The following is a 19,250-nucleotide window of genomic DNA, read 5'->3' on the forward strand; positions in this document are numbered from 1 at the left end:
CTCTGCACTGGGATTAATATTGCCTTACCCTTTCTCTCCCACTCTTCAACTACACGTGCTCATAGATTGTTTTATGTTTGTTTAATTTGGAATTTTCTCTCACTGCTCCGTGCAGTCCTTGTGTAGAATTTTACTTAACTGGCAAGGAGAGATCAAAATCAAGCAACATTTTTTTAAAGAGGAAGCTCCAGTAACACAGCAGTGTCTTAAGCCAGCATTAAATTAGCATTGGAAATGTTACTTTATTGGAAAAATAGGTTCTAAACTTTAAAACAAACTTGACAATATTAAAAAATTTACTACTTTTGCTTCCCAGTAATCACTGTGGTGAGATAAGGATTTCCAAGATTTGTGTTTTGTTTCCCATAATGAAGAAGGTTCGGAACATGTAACCTGCATATTTTGAAGATCCGTGCTGGTATTAGATGTGCTCAGTTATCATTTGTGTCATGAATCAGGTTGTTGCCGTTATGTAAGATGTCCAATTACTGAAAACCTTATGGTGGTTTTAAAAATACCAGTTAGATATTGATGCTAATAAGGCACATGTATGCACAACTGGGCAAATGAAATGTCACACAGTAAAACATAGTTCTAATTTTTATCTACTTTTCAAAAATGTATCGGAATTAAAATATTTATTGAATTTTACAGTTCTGTGAGTTATGTGTTGACTTTTTGTAAGAATGCAAAAATAGTACGAATTTGGTTATATAGCCCATTATTTATTGTATTCAATGCTTTTCATAATGTTAAATAAGCAAAGCAGTAAATGTTATTTTAATGATGCTTGCTCCATTTTGATTAAGTCTCATATTTTGAACCATTTTACGCCATTTATCCATTGTTAGCTGTAGAGTTTATTACATATTTTAGGAAATATTGCTACATTAAAGATCTAGGGCTTATGACAATTCGACTGACAAAATGACTTTAAAGTCTTTCCTTGTATAAGCCTTCATAAAGTCATTCACATTACTGTTGTGAAAGAGATGTACTTCAGAATTGACTGGCATCACATTATTTTTATTTACGGGTTGAGCACGGTGTTTTAGAGATTTTGACTTAAGTGACAAATGTTGTGCAACCTCTGTAATGAGTTAAGTGAAGACTTGGAGCATCAAGCTCTTGCCAGCTGTTCCTTGCTGATCAAGCTGAATGCTGTTCTCATCTACGATATCACTGTTGCTATTCAGACCACTGTTAGAGCAGCAATGAGCTGGAGGGAAGTATACAATAGTGTTCCCCAGTGGCTGGTATTGGAACACTGCTACCTTTGATATATATTAATGGCCTGGACTTGCGTATACAGGGCATCATTTCAAAGTTTGCAGATGACACGAAACTCAGAAATGTAGTAAACAGTGAGGCAGATAGTGACAGACCTCAGGAGGACCTAGACAGACTGGTGTAATGGGTAGGCACAAGGCAGGTGAAATTTAACACAGAAGTATGAAGTGATGTATTTTGGAAGTAAGTATGAGGAGCGGCAATATAAACTAACAATTTTAAAGTGGGTATGGGAACAGAGAGACCTGGGGTGTATGTGCACAAATCTTTGAAAGTGGCAGGTTAAGTTGAGAAGGCTGTATAAAAAAAAAAAACATATAGGATCTTTGGCTTTATAAACAGAGGCGTCAAGTAGAAAAGCATGGAAGTTATGCTGAAACTTTATAAATCACTGGTTAAGCCCTAGCTTGGAGTATTATGTCAAATTCTGGGCGCCGCACTTCAGGAAATATGTCAAAGTCTTCGAGAGGGTGCAGAGGAGATTTATTAAAATGGTACCAGGGATGCAGGACTTCAATTATGCAGCAATACCGGAGACACTGGGGGTATTTTAACCTAAAAAAAAGTGTTGTTTAGGAGCATGGGGGTAGTTAAATTGTTGAAAATTGGAATCCTGACCTGAACCCACCTCCAACCCGTCCACTTCCAATTTTACGGAGGCGGGACAGGGGCGGGCAGCTAACCCGCTGCCAGGAGGCAGGATCCCAATTTAAATATTGCAATGTATACATTTACCACCAGGGACCTAACCTACCCCTGCAATCACAGACCCCCATACGAGGCCTCCGACCACATACCAGGCCTCCCTACCCCACCATCCTCTACCTCAGGCCTCTAATTCCTCCCCGAGACCGCTACCCTCTCCTTTAGTCTCCAGTCCCTCCCATCGCCCCCAGGCCGCCGATTTACACCCCCTTCTCCTCCGTCCCTCGATTTACTTCGGACCCCCGATCTACTCCTGGGTCTACCCCAGATATATTCCTGGGCCGACTTACACCCTAACCCTAACCCTAACCCTACCCCTACCCCAGATATATTCCTGGGCCAACTTACACCCTAACCTTAACCCTAACCCTAACCCTAACCCTACCCCAGATATATTCCTGGGCCGACTTACACCCCCCCCCAAACTACTCCTGGGCTGACTGCCCCTAACCCCCACCACCCGATCTATTCCTGGGCCGACCCCCATGCAATCCCTCCCTCCCTTGTGCGGCCTAGTGCTGCAGGCCTACCCGCTCAGAACCAACCTGCCCGGAACCAACCAGCCTCTCAATCTGGCTGGTAAGAAGCAGAGGCTTCCCATGCAAATCAGACCCTGCTGCTTAAGTCGACAAGGCCTGCGAGAAACCCGGTCTTCCAAGTTTCCTGACCACCTCAGAGCCCGCTCCCACCCCCAACCCGCCTTCCCCATTGTTGTTCTTCTTAGCGTAGAGAACGGTCAGTGGAGATTTAATCAGGTTTTCAAAATCACGAAAGGTTTTGATAGGGTAAATAAGGAGAAACTCTTTCCACTGTCAGATGGGTCGGTAACCAGAGGACACAGATTTAGGATAATTAAGATACGGAATCCTCATAAGCATGAATGGGGATTCCCTTTTATTGCTTGAGCTGGCCCACGTGATCCCAGGGGCATTGCGAACTGCTTGCCCCCCTGGGATATGTGGACCTCTACCTGCGGGTACCCAAAGAGGCCCAGGACCGCGAATCTCCGTACCTCCTGGACCACCAGGTACGTGGGCATTTTATTTGCGGATCGGAAGCATTTCCCCTCGGTAAGCCTCTGACTGCACATTCAGGGCCAAAGTTTTACTCTTAAAAGAGTAGAGCAGAACTTTTTTGTCTATGATTATGCAAGTGATCCTGCTGAATAGCAAAATAGATTGGGCAATCTTGTTTGGAATTGGGTTTAGAAAGTTTAATCACTGTTTTAAAATAGAAACTCATTACATAAGCATCCTCTTGCTCAAATAAGCATTTATTTTGAAATTGATTTTGAAATATCCTGCTTCCACAAAATAATACCATACGCTGCTTAACATTTGAAAATAATTAGATAATGTACATGTAATTAGATTTGTGAATGTTTTCCAGTAGAACATTGTCAAATTGCTTTTTTGAAATCCAGTTCCTGGACAAGCCGTAATTTCCTCCAGTCAAGTATTGGGAAAGACTGCAGCTATCATCTTTGACCCTGTCAGCTGTGACTCAGTGGGTAGCACACTCGCTTCTGAGTCAGAAGGTTGTGGGTTCAAGACCCATGACCCATAAATCTAGGCTGACACTCCAGTGCAGTGGTGAGGGATTGCTGCACTGTCGGAGATGCCGTCTTTCGGAGGAGATGTTAAGCCAGGACCCCATCTGCTCTCTCACGTGGACATAAAAGTCCCATGGCACTATTTCGAAGAAGTGCAAGGGAGTTATCCCCAGTGTCCTGGCCAATATTTATCCCTCAATCAACATAACAAAGCAGATTATCTGGTCATTATTACATTGCTGTTTGTGGAAGCTTGCTGTGCGCAAATTGGCTGCCGCGTTTCCAACATTACCACAGTGACTACACTCCAAAAGTACTTCATTGTCTGTAAAGCGCTTTGAGATGTCCACTGGTCATGAAAGGTGCTATATAAATACAAACCTATCTTTTTTTCTTTTATCCCCACCATAATCTCTGTACCCTTGCCACTGATTCTATCCCACTTCCCGGCCATTGTCTTGGGTTGAACCAGACTGTTTACAACCTTGGCGTCCTATTTGGCCCCAATTTTAGCTTCCGACTCCATATCCTCCACCCTCCGTGAACTTCAGCTCAACTAAAACTTTGCTGCTCGTATCCTGTCCCGCTCACCTGTCACCCCGGCTCACTGACCTACATTAGGTTCACCAATTTGATTGCAACATTCTCGTCGTCTTGTTTAAATCCCTCCATGAGCTCACCCCCTCCATACCTCTGTAGCCATTTCCCATCCTACAGCCCTCCAAAACCTGAAACCTTGTGCATTCCCCCACTTCCTTTATTCCACCATTGGAAGCTGTACCTACAGCCCTTTATGCCCTATGCACTGGAATTTTCTCTCTAAGCCTTTCTGTTTCTGCACCTCTATTCCTTTGAAATTCTCTTTAAAACCCACCTCTTTGACCAAGCTTTTAGTCTAATATTTAGTTCTTTAGCACTATATAAACACAAGTTGTTGTAGAATTATAAATAATGTACATGTAGGAAGGTATTAAATTTAGGCTGTCGTCACATAACTTGAGAACATGAGTACAGATTTGACATGCCTGTCGCAAGATCAGATAATTGGCTCTCATTCTCCTCCCCAAAACACACGTGCAGTAGTAAATACATCGACATTGACATCAGTTGCGTGGGTGGGGTAGATGTGGTCAGTACAACTTGAGCTATTGGAAGATCATTTTAAAAGAGATCCAGTAAAAAATCTCTGTGGTTATCTGTGGGTTTTGTAAGAATTTGCAATGTTCTAACTTTGTATGAGATGTCATTATTGCACTTTTATTGCCTTCGGGTTAAAAAGTCACAAGCCTATTGTTATGCAGTACACATAGGCTTAAAAATAGGTCAGCCACAAAAATGATTGTAAGGCTATTTGGCCAAGGTTGAGAGTCACAAATTATGCTTTGAATGTCCTCCTCGATTCCTAGCAAACACTGTTTTGATGAAAGGTTTGACATCACTGCTCAGATATCTACAGAAAGCAATAAAAATGGAAATCTATGAATAAATTATTAAATGAAACGGAAAGATAGAAGCATTTTGAAACTTTATGATTTATTTCAAATAAGCTTAATTTGTTGTTTTGTGTTTTATTTCAGGCAAGGATAAACCCAGTGAATGTTACACCTCGAATTTTAGCTATTGACCAGGACATAAATATTAAACCAACTGATGATCAGCCGGGGATTGTCTACAGCATTCTTGTCGGTTGGTAACTGCAAAATGCCCTGTTGTTTGTATTGCCAAGATTTATCATCTGGACTTATAATTGTATGTAATGAGGCTCTGGGTCATTGTTTTAGGAATCATTTAATCATTTCAGTGTGTTAGCTAGATAAATTGTGTCTTTTGATTGACGGTACTAAATGCTATGCCAATCATTTTGAAGAAATTAATCATACAAAATTGTACTGTTTTGTTTAAGGTACTCCTGAGGATTATGCAAAGTACTTCTCTCTGAATAATATCACTGCAGAACTCTATCTCCTAAGGCCAATAAACAGGGATTTTCATCAGAAATTTGATTTGGTTATTAAGGTAAATTCACATTAATTATTGTTTTGTGTCAAGTCTTTTATTAAATATACAATACTATTGCCAGACAGGAACTGGGATAATATGTCATTAATATTTATTTATAACAACATAAAATATCCACCTTAGCAGAGATTTTGAGCGCCACAAGAATAAATGTTATGCACTATAGAAACAGCTTGTGCCATAATATTTAATGTCAACAGTTTCCATTTTACTCTGCACCTTTAAATTATTCTTCATTTTCTGGCAGTTTCAATATTCAATGGAATTTGTGTTCCCGGGGCAACATTGTGTGCTCCTTAATTTTTTTTTAAAGAAATAAATTTGTCTTCAAATGAGGGTGGATGCTACATAGCAGTTTAAGAGCCAAGGATTTTGAAGGTAAGTTAAGTTGAAAGTCAGTTGTTGTGTTTATACTCTATTTGTTGGTTACACGAACCCTCACATTTCCACGTCTGCTGTAAACATGCTGGTTTTGGATGCTATTTTGAGAGTTACTATAATGGACACAGTTAGTCACACTACTCCTGTTTCAGTTAGTCTGTTTATTTATGTACACATCAGTCAGCTGAGCATTGTTATTGTGAGGATGGAGCGAAGTCCATTGCCACTGATGCCAATGAAATTGTGTCTGATCAAGAATGTTCAGGCAGAGGTTCTAGCTCCAATGATTGGCAGTGAAAGGCTATGGTGGTCAGACTGCAACGAGTCTTTGTTATGCTTTATAGATGGTAATAACTGGGCAGCACATGTACTACATGAATGAAATTGAAATAACTAAGTATGAAGTCGAAAGAGACCGAGCAGCCTTCGTAGACTCAACATGCCCAGCTAATGCAGAGCAACAATCAACAGAGTTAATAGAATGTTGAACTACTTCGCCAAAAGATTGGAATAGAAGTCAATGGAAACCATGATCCAACTGTACAGTGCAGACCACATCCTGAGTACTGCGTTCAGTTCAGGTCACTGATAATTAAGGCAGACATTCAAGTGCTGGAGATAATGCAAGGAAGAGTTCATCTGAAGGGATCAAGGGGTATGGAGAGAAAGCAGGAAAGGGGTATTGAGTTAAATGACCAGCCATGATCTTATTGAATGGTGGTGCAGGCTCAAAGGGCCGAATGGCCTATTCCACCGATTTTCTATGTTTCTCATCATCATAGGCAGTCCCTCGGAATCGAGGAAGACTTGCTTTCACTCTAAAAATGAGTCCTTAGGTGGCTAAACGGTCCAAAACGAGAACCACAGTCCCTGTCACAGGTGGGACAGATAGTCATGGAGTGAAAGGGTGGGTGGGACAGATTTGCCACACACTCTTTCTGCTGCCTGCGCTTGATTTCTGCATGCTCTCGGCGATGAGACTCGAGGTGCTCCTGGATGCATTTCCTCCACTTAAGGCGGTCTTTGGCCAGGGACTCCAAGGTGTCAATGGGGATGTTGAACTTTATCAGGGAGGCTTTGAGGGTGTCCTTGTAACATTTCCTCTGCCCACCCTTGGCTCGTTTGACGTGAAAGATTTCCGATTAGAGCACTTGCTTTGGGAGTCTCGTGGTTGGCACGCGAACAATGTGGCCTGCCCAGCAGAGCTGATCAAGTGTGGTCAGTGCTTCAATGCTGGGGATGTTGGCCTGGTCGAGGACACTAACGTTGGTGCATCTGTCCTCCCAGGGGATTTGTAGGATCTTGCGGAGACATCGTTGGTGATATTTCTCCAGCAACTTGAGGTGTCAACTGTACATGGTCCATGTCTCTGAGTCATACAGGAGGGCGGGTATTACTGCAGTCCTGTGCACCATGAGCTTGGTGGCAGATTCGAAGAGTTACAAGGCTGATGTCTAGTGTCTGAGTTATAAGGAAAGGAAGGCTTGCATAAAAGTATTTTTCTGTCTCCACTGCCTCACTCATAAGATCATTCTGGGTATTAATCACTTTTTGCAGGATGAAGTGCTTCCTGAAATCAGTCTTACCTTTTCCCAGTTTCTACTTATAGCTATAATCCCTTTGTCTTGCGGTTGTAAATTAACTTAAAACAGTGCTCCAGATTTATCTTTTGTTTTGAATTAGTATCATATACCTCTATCAGGTCCCTTCTGATTAATTTCTTTTCAAGTCTGAAGAGCTGGATTTTTGGCTTTTAGGATTTCGGGGCACTAATGACGACAGGGCAGTGCTGATACCACCTGGGAAAGTTTGCGCCTCAATCAGCAAAATTGGTCCGCTGGGCCTCGAGTATGGTCCAGAGCAGTAAAGGAGGCATTGCACACCACTCTTCGGGCGGTAGGCCGGTGGAGCACGCAAAAGTCCCGAGCTAAAGAGCCAGCCACAGAGCACTCTACGAGAGGTCTGGGGAGAAAAAAACCCCACCAAAAACATTCCCAATACATAGTCCACGTCATCACAATATAAATTGCAAAAAAAAAAAGTAAAACCATCACACTTACCTGAGGTCAGCATTATTTATCTAATTGCAGCTGCTATAGCTTGGAACGCCCGCTTTCACAGGCATTCCCACAAGGACGCACTGCGGCGCACCCGGGTTGGGCGGGAGTGAAAAATCGAGCCGGTGTCGCAACCAGGGGCAATGCATTCTGGCTCGCCTCATCCGAGCGGTAATGCTCTGCGCCCTGCCGAAACCGGCCCCGTAAACCCTGGCGGGGCACTGGAAGGAAGCGGACCGCTCACACGGAAGGTTCCACTGCCATCATTGCTGCCCCTCAGCGGTGAAAACAGAGGCGGGACAACAGTGGAAAATCCAGCCTCAAGTTTTTCAAAATTTTAATGACAACTCAATCTCTCTGAAAGTGAGGACCAACCTCTCACTGCCTGTACGTCTTGCATATTTCCGTTGTTCCTGAGCGACTAGAAGTGTGAGCAATCTTCAATTTGTAGCCTGTCCAGAGGTGTACAGCTCCAGCATGAAGGTATCAGGCGGATTTTCCAATATAGCGCAACATTTTGGTTTCTTTGTAGATTGCTGCTGCACAATGACTGAGTCTGTTATCACTCCCAGGTCTCTTTCAGCCTCTCCTTTCTCTGGTTCAGCTCAGTTCGTTGAGTACATGTGCCTTCCATTGTTTCTTCAAATGTGCTATCCTTATTAAATTTCATCCACCATAGTTATGCTTACTTACAAATTTTGTCTAAGTCTTTCTGTAATTCCTTGGCTGATAACTCAGACTCAACTGCTTTATACACTAGCCTAATATAATCTCTGAATTTGACCAAATTACACTGTGCTTTGGAATCCAGGTTATTTATGTATATTAGAAACTGTAGGGACCCCAGCACAAAACCCTGGGATTCCCTACTTTGTACAACTCCCTAACCCGATATCACTCCTCTAACTAGTACCATTTCCTTCCTTTTTTTTTTAAAAGTCAGTTTCTTATCCAACTCCAAGTTTTACCAAGAATAATCACTTGGGAAGTGAAATTAGTGGTCCAGGGTGGTAATGAAACATGAAAGTCAATGATCATCCAAAATGGAGAGAGGGAAGGGGAAGGGAAAATATGCTTGGTTCTATGATCACGCTGTAGATAGCAAAAATGGCAAAAGATGATCCATTGGAGCTGGTGTCTGGTGGGATCGAAGGTGTGGATAAGGGGACCTTGCCATCATCTTGGGAAGGGGGGAGAAAGAGTAAGAACAGAGATCCACAAATGTAGCAGGGGTGACCCAATACTTTGAGTACAGAAGACAAAAAACTTTGGCGGAGAAGTAAACAGGACTTTTAAGAAGCTGTTGAAGAAGGTTGAGATATGATAGAGACTGAGACATTTTCAGAAAGGAATAGAGTGCTTTCAAGAGGAAGAATAGGAAGAAACATAATCCAAGTAAGTTTACTTCTGTCATTTCATTGGATCTCAATTAAACAAGGCAATTTACCCTGATGTTTTTACCTGCTGTATAGTCAAGCAAATGCTTGCTGCGTTGTAAAGCTGGAAGTATTTTAGATTGTATTTTAATTGCTTAAAACAACAATCTTGTTATCAGGCCTGTACAGTGGTTTAAATGAAAACATAGATAGAAAAAGAAGATACATCTTGAAGATTAGTGGACATACTTGTGCTGCAACCACACATAGTCATTCATTAACTAATGCTGCAGTTATCTGAACCAATATATTTAATTAACTTTCCGACAGCTGCTGTTTCAATGCAAGACTGATCAACAAATTCAACTCTCGTTGTTTCGCCTCATCAGTCATTTTCTTTGCAATTTGTGGTCAGATTAGTTAATTATTTTGGCTAATCAATAATCATTTTCTCATTTTGAATTCAATCATTTCTCACCAATCTTTTATTTTTGCTTTTTTTTAAGTGTGTTGTTTAATGATATCACCCAGGACTAATTACTTTTTAAATGTATACCAGCAGCCCATTCGATTTATCTGACTTGGTGGATATTTTGCCACATGGTTTAACATTAAATTCTATTCTTAGATGTTTTAAGTGTTTTCTGTCATGTACTTGAAACATTCCATCACGTGAAATGCAATGAAGAGGTGGCAGTTATATTAGATAGAAATCGGTAACATTTTGTGTATTTGCTCCTAAAAGCACAATTGTTTATAGAAACATAGAAATATAGGGGCCAAGTTTCGGCCTCAGTTGCTCCTGTTTTTTTGGAGCAACTGGTTTAGAATGGAGTATCTTAGCAATTGCAATTCTCGGCATTTAGTTTGCTCCAGTTCTAGTCAGTTAGAACAGTTTCAGTTTGGAACAGATTTTTTTTTTCAAAAGGGGGCGTGTCCGGCCACTTACGCCCGTTTTGAAAGTTTAGGCAGTGAAAACATACTCCAAACTAACTTAGAATGGAGCAAGTGTAGATTTTTGTACGCTCAGAAAAACCTTGTCTACACTTAGAAAATCAGGCGTAGGTTACAAATCAGGCGTAGGGGGTTTAAAGGGAAGTTTACAAACATTAAACACTTCAGTTTTACAAATAAAGAGCCATCATCAATAATAAATGATAAATACATCAATAAATCAACCAATAAATCAATCAAAAACAAATTAATAAAAAATAAAAAATCAATAAATAAAACATTTTCTACTTACCGACTGCAGCACCGGGAGTCCTCCAACAGCGTGCTGGGATGCCCCCGTCAGTGTGTCTCTGTCAGTGTCTCTATCTCTCTGTCTGTCTGTGTGTGTGTGTCTCTCACTCTCTGTCTGTCAGTGTCTGTGTTTCTGACAGCGAGGGGAGGGGGGGTAAGGAGGAGGGAGGTAGAGTGGGGTGGAGGTTGGGGAGGGGAGGGGGAGGAGGAAGAGGAGGGAGGAGAAGGGGGGGAAAGGAGGGGAGGGAGGGAAGGAGAGAGGGAGGGAGGGAGGGAAAGAGGGAGAGAGTCGCTGAGGTCGGGGGGGGTGGGGAGAAGAGTCGCGGAGGTCGGGGGGGGGAGAAGAGTCGCGGGGGGGGGGGGGGAAAGAGTCGCGGATGCTGGGGGGGTGTGGGGGGGAGAAAGAGTCGCGGAGGTCGGGTCGCCGGGGTGGGGGGGGGAGCGGAGGTCGGGTCGCCGAGGGGCGGGGGAGTGCGGAGGTCGGGTTGCCGGGGGTGGGGGGGGGGGGGGGGAGAGGCGCGGAGGTCGGGTCACTGGGGGGGTTCAGGTCAGGTCCGGTCCGGGGCGCAGGAGTCAAGTCGGGTCGGGTGGGAGATGAGCCTTATCCACGCAGCCCCCCCGCAGTGAGGCCATTCGGCCAGGGCTAGGGGCTGCGTGCTTCGGGCCCCTCCCATAGTTTTGGGTGCCTGGAGCTACTGCACATGCGCGCCCACTGTTGCGCGCATGTGCAGAGGCCCCGGCACTGTTTTCAGCGCAGGGACCTGGCTCCACCTCCCACAGCTCATGCTGCGCCACGCCCAGCTCCAGAGGACTTGCAGGGAGCCGGAGAATAGGTGAGTTTTTTTTAGGCGCACTTTGTGGCGCGAAAAACGGGCGTACGGCGCAGCCCGAAACTTGGGCCCGTAGAAAATAGCTGCAGGAGTAGGCCATTCAATATGATCATGGCTGATCATGCAACTTCAGTACCCCTTTCCTGCTTTCTCTCCATACCCCTTGATCCCTTTAGCTGTAAGGGCCAAAATCTAACTCCCTTTTGAATATATCTAATGAACTGGCCTCAACAACTTTCTGTGGTAGAGAATTCCACAGGTTCACAATTCTCTGAGTGAAAAAGTTTCTCCTCATCTCAGTCCTAAATGGCTTACCCCTTATTCTTAGACTGTGACCCCCTGGTTCTGAACTTCCCCAACATCAGGAACACTCTTCCTGCATCTAACCTGTCCAATCCCGTCAGAATTTTATATGTTTCTATGAGATCCCCTCTCATTCTTCTAAATTCCAGTAAATATAAGCCTAGTCGATCCAGTCTATCTTCATATGTCAGTCCTGCCAACCCGGGAATCAGTCTGCTGAACCTTCGCTGCACTCCCTCAATAGCAAGAATGTCCTTCCTCAGATTCGGAGACCAAAACTGTACACAATATTCAAGGTGTGGCCTCACCAAGGCCCTGTACAACTGCAGTATGACCTCCCTGCTCCTATACTCAAATCCTTTCGATGAAGTTAATTCGGATCCACTGTAATTGAAGTTTGGCTTGAATTCAATCATTAAAGTGTTTGTTGCAACCTAATTTTAACTCAGCACGTTAAAGGAGCTTGACATGGAATAGAGATATTACCACACTTGATAGGCAGCTTGTTATTTGGGCAGGTTGGCAGTCTGGCAGCCCTGATGTGTATTTCAAGTGAGCTTACATCTCTTGCCGCTTGTCCTCTGAGATGGATTTAAAAGATCTCATGGCACCATTCAAGAAAGAGTAGAGCAGTTTTCCCTGGTGTCCTGGACAACACTTGTCCCTAAACTAACATCACCAACATAATGTGTCAGCCATGGCTCAATTGATAGCACCCTTGCCTCTGAGTCAGAAGGTTGTGGGTTCAAGTCCCACTCCAGAGACTTGAGCCCAAAAATCTAGGCCAGTAGTACTCAGTACTGAGCAGTACCGAGGGAGCGCTGCACAGTCAGCGGTGGCATCTTTTCGATAAGAAGTTAAATCAAGGCCCCATTTGCTCTCTCAGATGGATGTTAAGGATCCTATGGCACTATTTCAAAGAAGAGTCGGGGAATTATCCCCGGTATCCAAGTCAATATTTATCCCTCAATGACCTTCACAAAAACAGATTATCTGGTCATTGTCACATTGCTGGGACCTTGCTGTGTGAAAATTGGCTGCCATGTTTCCTACATTACAACAGTGACTACATTTTAAAAAAAAAAGTACTTCATTGGTTATAAATCACTTTGGGATGTCTCGAAGTCGTAAAAGGCGCTATAGAAACAAGTCTTTTGTTCCTTTATTAAACAAACTATCTTGTTGTTATTTAATTGCTGTTTTGATTGAACTTGATGTGGGCAAAATGACTGCCACATTACCCACATTACAACAGTGACTACATTTCAAAGAATCATAGGGCTAGAAATTATTTTTTTGGCAAAAACGGTATTTTTTTGCCAAAAATACCACTTCCGTTTCACTACCGCTACAAGGCCTAAGCTTCAACTTGCGCAGCGGTAAAAATCGATGTTGCAAGCAGATTCGTGGCGCAAACCGCAAATTTTCTGCAACTTTACTCCAAGGCAGATACTGTTGTGGGAGACGCCTTGGGAGGGGGAAAGCACCAAAAAATAAATTACAAAAAACCAAAACAAAAAATAAAAAAAATCACAAAACATTCACAAGACACTTAACTATCAAACCGCTGATAAAAGAATTAAAAAATGAAAACTTTAACTTACTTTTTTTGCAGGTCTTCATACTCACCGCTGCTCCAAGAGCTGCAAAGCAGCTTTTTACCTGCCGCTATTTTTCGCGCTAAATACAGGTGCGCGCCGAGTCAAATCTTTTGCGAAAGTGGTATATCAAGTCTTGCGCGGCAGTGGTCTGCTCCCCAGCATTACTTAAAAACCTCTATCGCAAGACAAGACGTCTCTGATTTTTCCGTCAACTGGTTTTTCACCAGAAATGGTGAAATATCGCCGAAAAACCGATGCAAGGTTGACGAATTTTTCGTCTACAGAATCATAGAATGGTTACAGCATGGAAGAATGTCTTTTGGCCTGTCGAACCCATGCCAACCCTCAGCTAATACACTGCTCTTTCCCCATAGCCTGCAATTTTTATTTCCTTCAGATACTTAGCCAACTTCCTTTTGAAAGCTAAGATTGAGTCTGCCTCCACCATGCTTTCAGGCAATGCATTCCAGATCCCAACCACTTGCTGCGTAAAAAAAAATGTTCTTACCTCGCCTTTAGTTCTTTTGCCAATCACCTTAAATGTGTGTCCTCTGGTTCTTGACCCTGCTGGAACAGTTTTTCTCTATCTACCCTGTCTGGACCCCTCATGATTTTGAACACCTCTATCAAGTCTCCTCTCAACCTTCTCTGCACCAAAGAGAACAACCCCAGCTTCTCCAGTCTATCCACATAACTGAAGTCCCTCATTCCTGGAATCATTCTCGTAAATCTTTTCTGCACCTTTAAGGCCTTCACATCCTTTCTAAAGTGTGGTGCCCAGAATTGGACACAGTACTCCAGTTTGGGACGAACCAGTGTTTTATACAAGTTCATCACAATTTCCACACTTTTGCACTCTATACCTCTATTTATGAAGCCTGGGATCCCATTAGCCTTTTTAACTGCTTTCTCAACCTGTCCTGACATCTACAACGATTTGCGGACACGTACCCCAAGGTCTCTTTGTTTGTGCACCCCTTTTACGATTCTACCCTTTAGTTTATATGTCCTCTTCTCATTCTTTCTACTAAAATGTATCACTTATACTTTTCTGATTTCAATTCCATCTGCCACGTGTCTGCCCATTTCACCAGCCTCTCTATGTCTTCCTGAAGTCTATCAGTAAATGATGTTTACTCTACTCGCCCAACATAGTGAGTACATGCTGGAGAGTACACTACCGACCCAACACAGTGGCCGGGATTTTGCCAACAGAGGCAAGTTTGATGTGGGCGGTAGTGGTGCAGCCCACCCTCTCCCTTCAATCTTCCGTAGCTGGGGCTTGTTAAGCCCACCCTGCGGGTTTTCCAGACAATTAACTGGAAGCGGGTCTGATGACGTCATCTGATGACGTCATCAGCTGGTTTCCTTTAAGGGACAATGACCAACTTCTTTTGACAGTTGTGCTGTCAGTCTTTTGCAGCATTGAGTTACTGCAAGCACTGACAACTCTTTTAATTGCACAAAACAAACAGTTAAATCAAGTGCCCCCTGATCTGGGGGACACTTCAAACATTTTTCAAGGCCCTTTTTATTGTGTGTTTTTTTGGGGCTCTAAAAGATAAATATATACAAGTGCCCCCTATAAAAGGGGAGGGGCAAACACTGCACAAAGGGGCACAGCTGCATCCAGATGCTTATGGAGGAAGTCACAGCAAGCAGGGAGGTTCTCTTCCCCTCCAATGGGCAGAAGGGACCTCTCCAGGTGACCAACACAGCCTGGTTGCACATTGCACATGAGGGCACAAGCAGGGTGGTCGTCTGGAGGAGCTGGGTGCAGTTGGGCAAACCTTTCAATGATCTCAGTAGATCACGAAACGTTACTGCAAAGCCACACTCAACCTCATCCTGCTGTGCCATTCATTATCATCCCCATCACTCTGCCTTCCCTACTCTATCCCTGCACATCCTTACTCACACCAACTTACCTTGCACCTCCACCCATCCTGCTCTATCTACATTATCAGTTCCCCATTTCACGAGCCACCCCTCACACTCACCCTCATCCTTGTCCAATCATACCAACTAACAACACACAAGTTCCTTTAGCCAATGTTCATGAATAGCTAATGTTGATGTGTTATCAAACATTGAAATCTTTATTTTCAGGACTTTGCGTTCTTGGACAGATTTGTGGGTACATTTGGAAGTGGCTTAGTGAGTTGTAGTAAATAGTGAGACATAAGGGGTACCCCACACAATGGTAATGAGTGTGAAAAGAATGGGTTGGACATTGCAGGGATGCTTTATGGAGCTGGTGTGGGGTGGTGCCAACCTGGAGCAACATGTGATAGTCAGGGTGTACAGCATGAAGTGAAGTAAATGTGGCCATGGTGAGGCCATCCCTGGTATCCCAGGCAGCAATGTGGTCGGGTGCTGATGCCCTGTGTCCTGTGCAGCATCAGGTGATTGCGGAGAAGGTTGGTGTTGTTGCTAGTGATGTTGGTATTGGGGCTGATTGTGATTGGATTCTAAGGACCCAGGTGACTTTTTTTTTCAAGGGCACCGCCTCTGTGTGAGTTTCTGACCTGTCAGATTTGCGTTCGGATAGCAGACCCAACAGCGAGCGGTGAGACAGGTAATTAACGTCATTAAAAGGTACATAAATACTAGTTAAGAGGCTTAAAATCAGCACTTACGAACCTTTTGACGGGTTTGCCATCCCTCGGGTTTCATGCCATGATGGAATAGCTGGCAGGTGAGGTTGAGATGACAGAAGTGCCCTGTCAATGGTGAGAAAGTTTGCTCCAAGGAGGTAACAGTGAATAGAGAGTTCACTGCAAACACTTTCAAAGTGCAGACAGCTCAAATATCTCTTCCAAATATTTAAGGCTTCATCTTCTGACATTGGAAAATGAACAGCTGTGAAATGGTAGCTTTTATACCACTTCTGCAGTTGTCAACTAGTCAAAGCAATGGAGAGTCCCTGAGAACCTGACTCCACTTACATGGCGTGAAACCCGAGGGATGGCAAACCCGTCAAAAAGTTCGTAAGTGCTGATTTTAAGCCTCTTAACTAGTATTTATGTACCTTTTAATGACGTTAATTACCTGTCTCACTGCTCGCTGTTGGGTCTGCTATCCGAACGCAAATCTGACAGGTCAGAAACTCACACGGAGGTGGGTTCAGAGCAGGATTCCTACCTGCTTTCAATCAGGGCCATTTTGACACCACCTCCAAACCCACACTCGAAGGGCTGGGAAAATTCTAGCCAATGAGTGCAGACTGGAGATTACACTGCATTTCAAAGTACATAATTGGCTATAAAGCTCTTAGAGATGTGCTGAGGTCACGAAAGGTGCTATATAAATACAACGTCTTTCCTTACAGCAGAGATATAGTTTAAATAGTGGTGTTTGACATTTTGGGATACAGCATATGAGTAGCTTGAGACATGACATGCAGTAAATATAACATGCTTGGGAGGAAAATGGTGAAGCTGGCTCCCAAGCTCTCCACCACTGGTAACTTACTCGTGTCATTCCTTGGTCCATTGTAGGCTAATGGTTAGAGATTGATTGCTATGATTAGTCAACAACTCCATTATCATTATATCATCTGACTATCAGGATTGCAGAAGGTGAACTAGATAGACCTGGATAGACCTGGAATTTTTTCGATATAGCAATTCCTATGGTCGAATGGTTATGAAATGCAATTTTTCACCTTTTTTATGAAGACTACCATCTGCCAGGGCACCGTGTTTCTGTGATGATGCAGTGGAGGGGTTAGTGGAGCAGATGAGGGCCAGGAAAGAGGTCCTCCTCGCTTTGGATGGCAACGCAGCCAACAAGCATAGAAAGAAATGGTTGAGCATGTGAATGCCTGCTACATAATTCCAAGGAACTGGCTGCAGTGCAAGAACAAATTGAATGACATTTTTCAGCCAGCACATGAGAAAATGTTTTCTTTATCGATCGGATTCTCTGAATGAAGCCTTGCAACACCAGCGTTCCCAATCTTCTATCCCCCAATCCACATGCTTCTCCTCCAATCACTATTTGACACTGCACCGAAATGCAACACTTGCTACCGCCCTCAGAACTGGCGCAAACAACATTCTGCTTTTACCTGGTTACAACTGGAATGCATTTCGCTGTTCTGCTAATTGCTTTCACAATTTGCACTGAAGGCACTTTCTTGCACACAATCACCTTGTCCTCTTGCTCACAACTTTCTGCTTCTCCCTCTAACCATACACACTATCTGAAACTACCTCACACATCTGCTCAAACTTTTCACGCACTAACGCACTGTCACTCTTCTAGCAAGTGGAGGGTGGGGGCGAGGAGAGAACAAGAATTTAAGGAGGCGCAGCCAATATTCAAGTACTTATTCCAATGGAAAAAGCTGACATGGACACAATAGGCAGAAGGAGGACGCTGAGCATCGGAGATGACAAGGCAGGAGACTAAGAGCTGCAGGATGTTTGGCTATTTCCCTTCCTTTACAGCTAGCTTCAATGATATAACATTCATACGTCATAGGTTGACAATAGGCCGAACCTCACTGATCCCAACTACAGCACTGATCTTACCAACTCATTAAGTTACGTCAGCAATTAAAACAGAGCCCTATTAGTCAATTGTGGGTAAAACAATTGGTAACTCACTACTGCATAGTTTGAAACAACTTAAAAACACCATTGCCGAGTTGGACGAGGTGATTTCGAGAGCGTAGGTGAGCAAGAGCAGATGCTAGGGAAAATGACAGCCCAGGAGGTCGCTTGTCAGAGGGCAAGCTTGGTGTTGAGCACTGGTGAAGAGGACAGAGAAGCAGACTTTAGGAACCCAGGAATCGAAATTGCCCCTTTTTGCACAGCCTGTTAGCGCTTTCGGGAGGTGCTAACAGAGTGCAAAACACTTTTTGCCCGGTGGGGTCGGGGGAACCCTACCTGCTCCCAGGAAATTGACCGAGAGTTAGCAGAGGCGCTGCCATGAAAGAGTCGCACCTCGCGGGTAGAACCCCGGGCCGCTGAGCAGCGGGCGATGACGTCATCGCCATGCGTGGCGACCCCTGAGCTCCTCGCCACGATCTCTTTCTGCCCCGCGGCGGATATTGTCTTCCCGCGAGGATGGCGCGAGTAGGTGTCAGTGCTAGTCTCGCGGTTCGCCAACCGGGCCAACATAAACTCACGTGGCGAAGGTCACGAGCATCCCGCGCCGTCATCGTGACTCACTGGTCGGCTCCAATTCATGCCCTCCAGTGTGGCCTGAGCCATCATCATGCAGCCAGGCACTTTGGCCAGGCCAGGCCCCAGTACCACACTGCCCTGATGGCCTAGTGGAGGCCATCAGAGACTGTGCAAAGTGCACAGCGGCCCTCCCCTTTGAGCGAAGCGTACGGGCGTTGAAACACGCCAGTGTTACACGGAACATCTGCGTAACGCTGCCGATCGCACCCTATTAGCGCCGCTGTACCCACCCCAAGTGGAAATGGAGCGCGCAAGATTGCACTCCACTTCCTGTGAGGGCGGTAAGGCCAATTCCGCGGCCGGGCCAGGATTTTGGGCCTCGGGCGCAGGAAGTACCATCCCGAGCAGGTTCCCGCTCCCAATTGGGGCGCAGGGCAATTTCTCCCCCACATCCTTTTACAATCCTCTTTGGAGCAAAACATCAACGCCCTACAATAAACCACGGAGCGCAAGTCTCTGACTTCCTCCTTGGAGAGGCTCGGCCCCCTTCCACACACGAAATTCAGGAATTCCATGATTCAAGTGCACTCCACACCTGATTCTCTGATCCACAAATCTGGTTGGCTCAAATGCTCTATTGACGAATAACTTGTCCATCCAAAAGCAGCCAATGAACAACTGGCAATCACAAAACCAACCAATCAAATTGCTGAGTCCCCACCTGCCCCCATATTCATTCACGCATCATGAGCCTAT

The 19,250-nt window shown here is 44.4% G+C and overlaps 1 protein-coding gene across 1 annotated transcript in view; it reads left to right on the forward strand.

Moving 5' to 3' along the window:
• pcdh15b (protocadherin-related 15b) overlaps positions 1 to 19,250 on the forward strand; it is a 1,866,923-nt gene that overhangs the window by 1,150,054 nt on the left and 697,619 nt on the right. Inside the window, exons 11-12 of the mRNA XM_070875055.1 lie at positions 5,125 to 5,233; positions 5,451 to 5,563. Of these exons, the coding sequence (XP_070731156.1) occupies positions 5,125 to 5,233; positions 5,451 to 5,563 (222 nt within the window). The remainder of the gene's footprint in view (positions 1 to 5,124; positions 5,234 to 5,450; positions 5,564 to 19,250) is intronic.

The sequence above is a fragment of the Pristiophorus japonicus genome, chromosome 3 (assembly GCF_044704955.1).
Source record: "Pristiophorus japonicus isolate sPriJap1 chromosome 3, sPriJap1.hap1, whole genome shotgun sequence".
Taxonomy (NCBI): Eukaryota; Metazoa; Chordata; class Chondrichthyes; family Pristiophoridae; genus Pristiophorus; species Pristiophorus japonicus.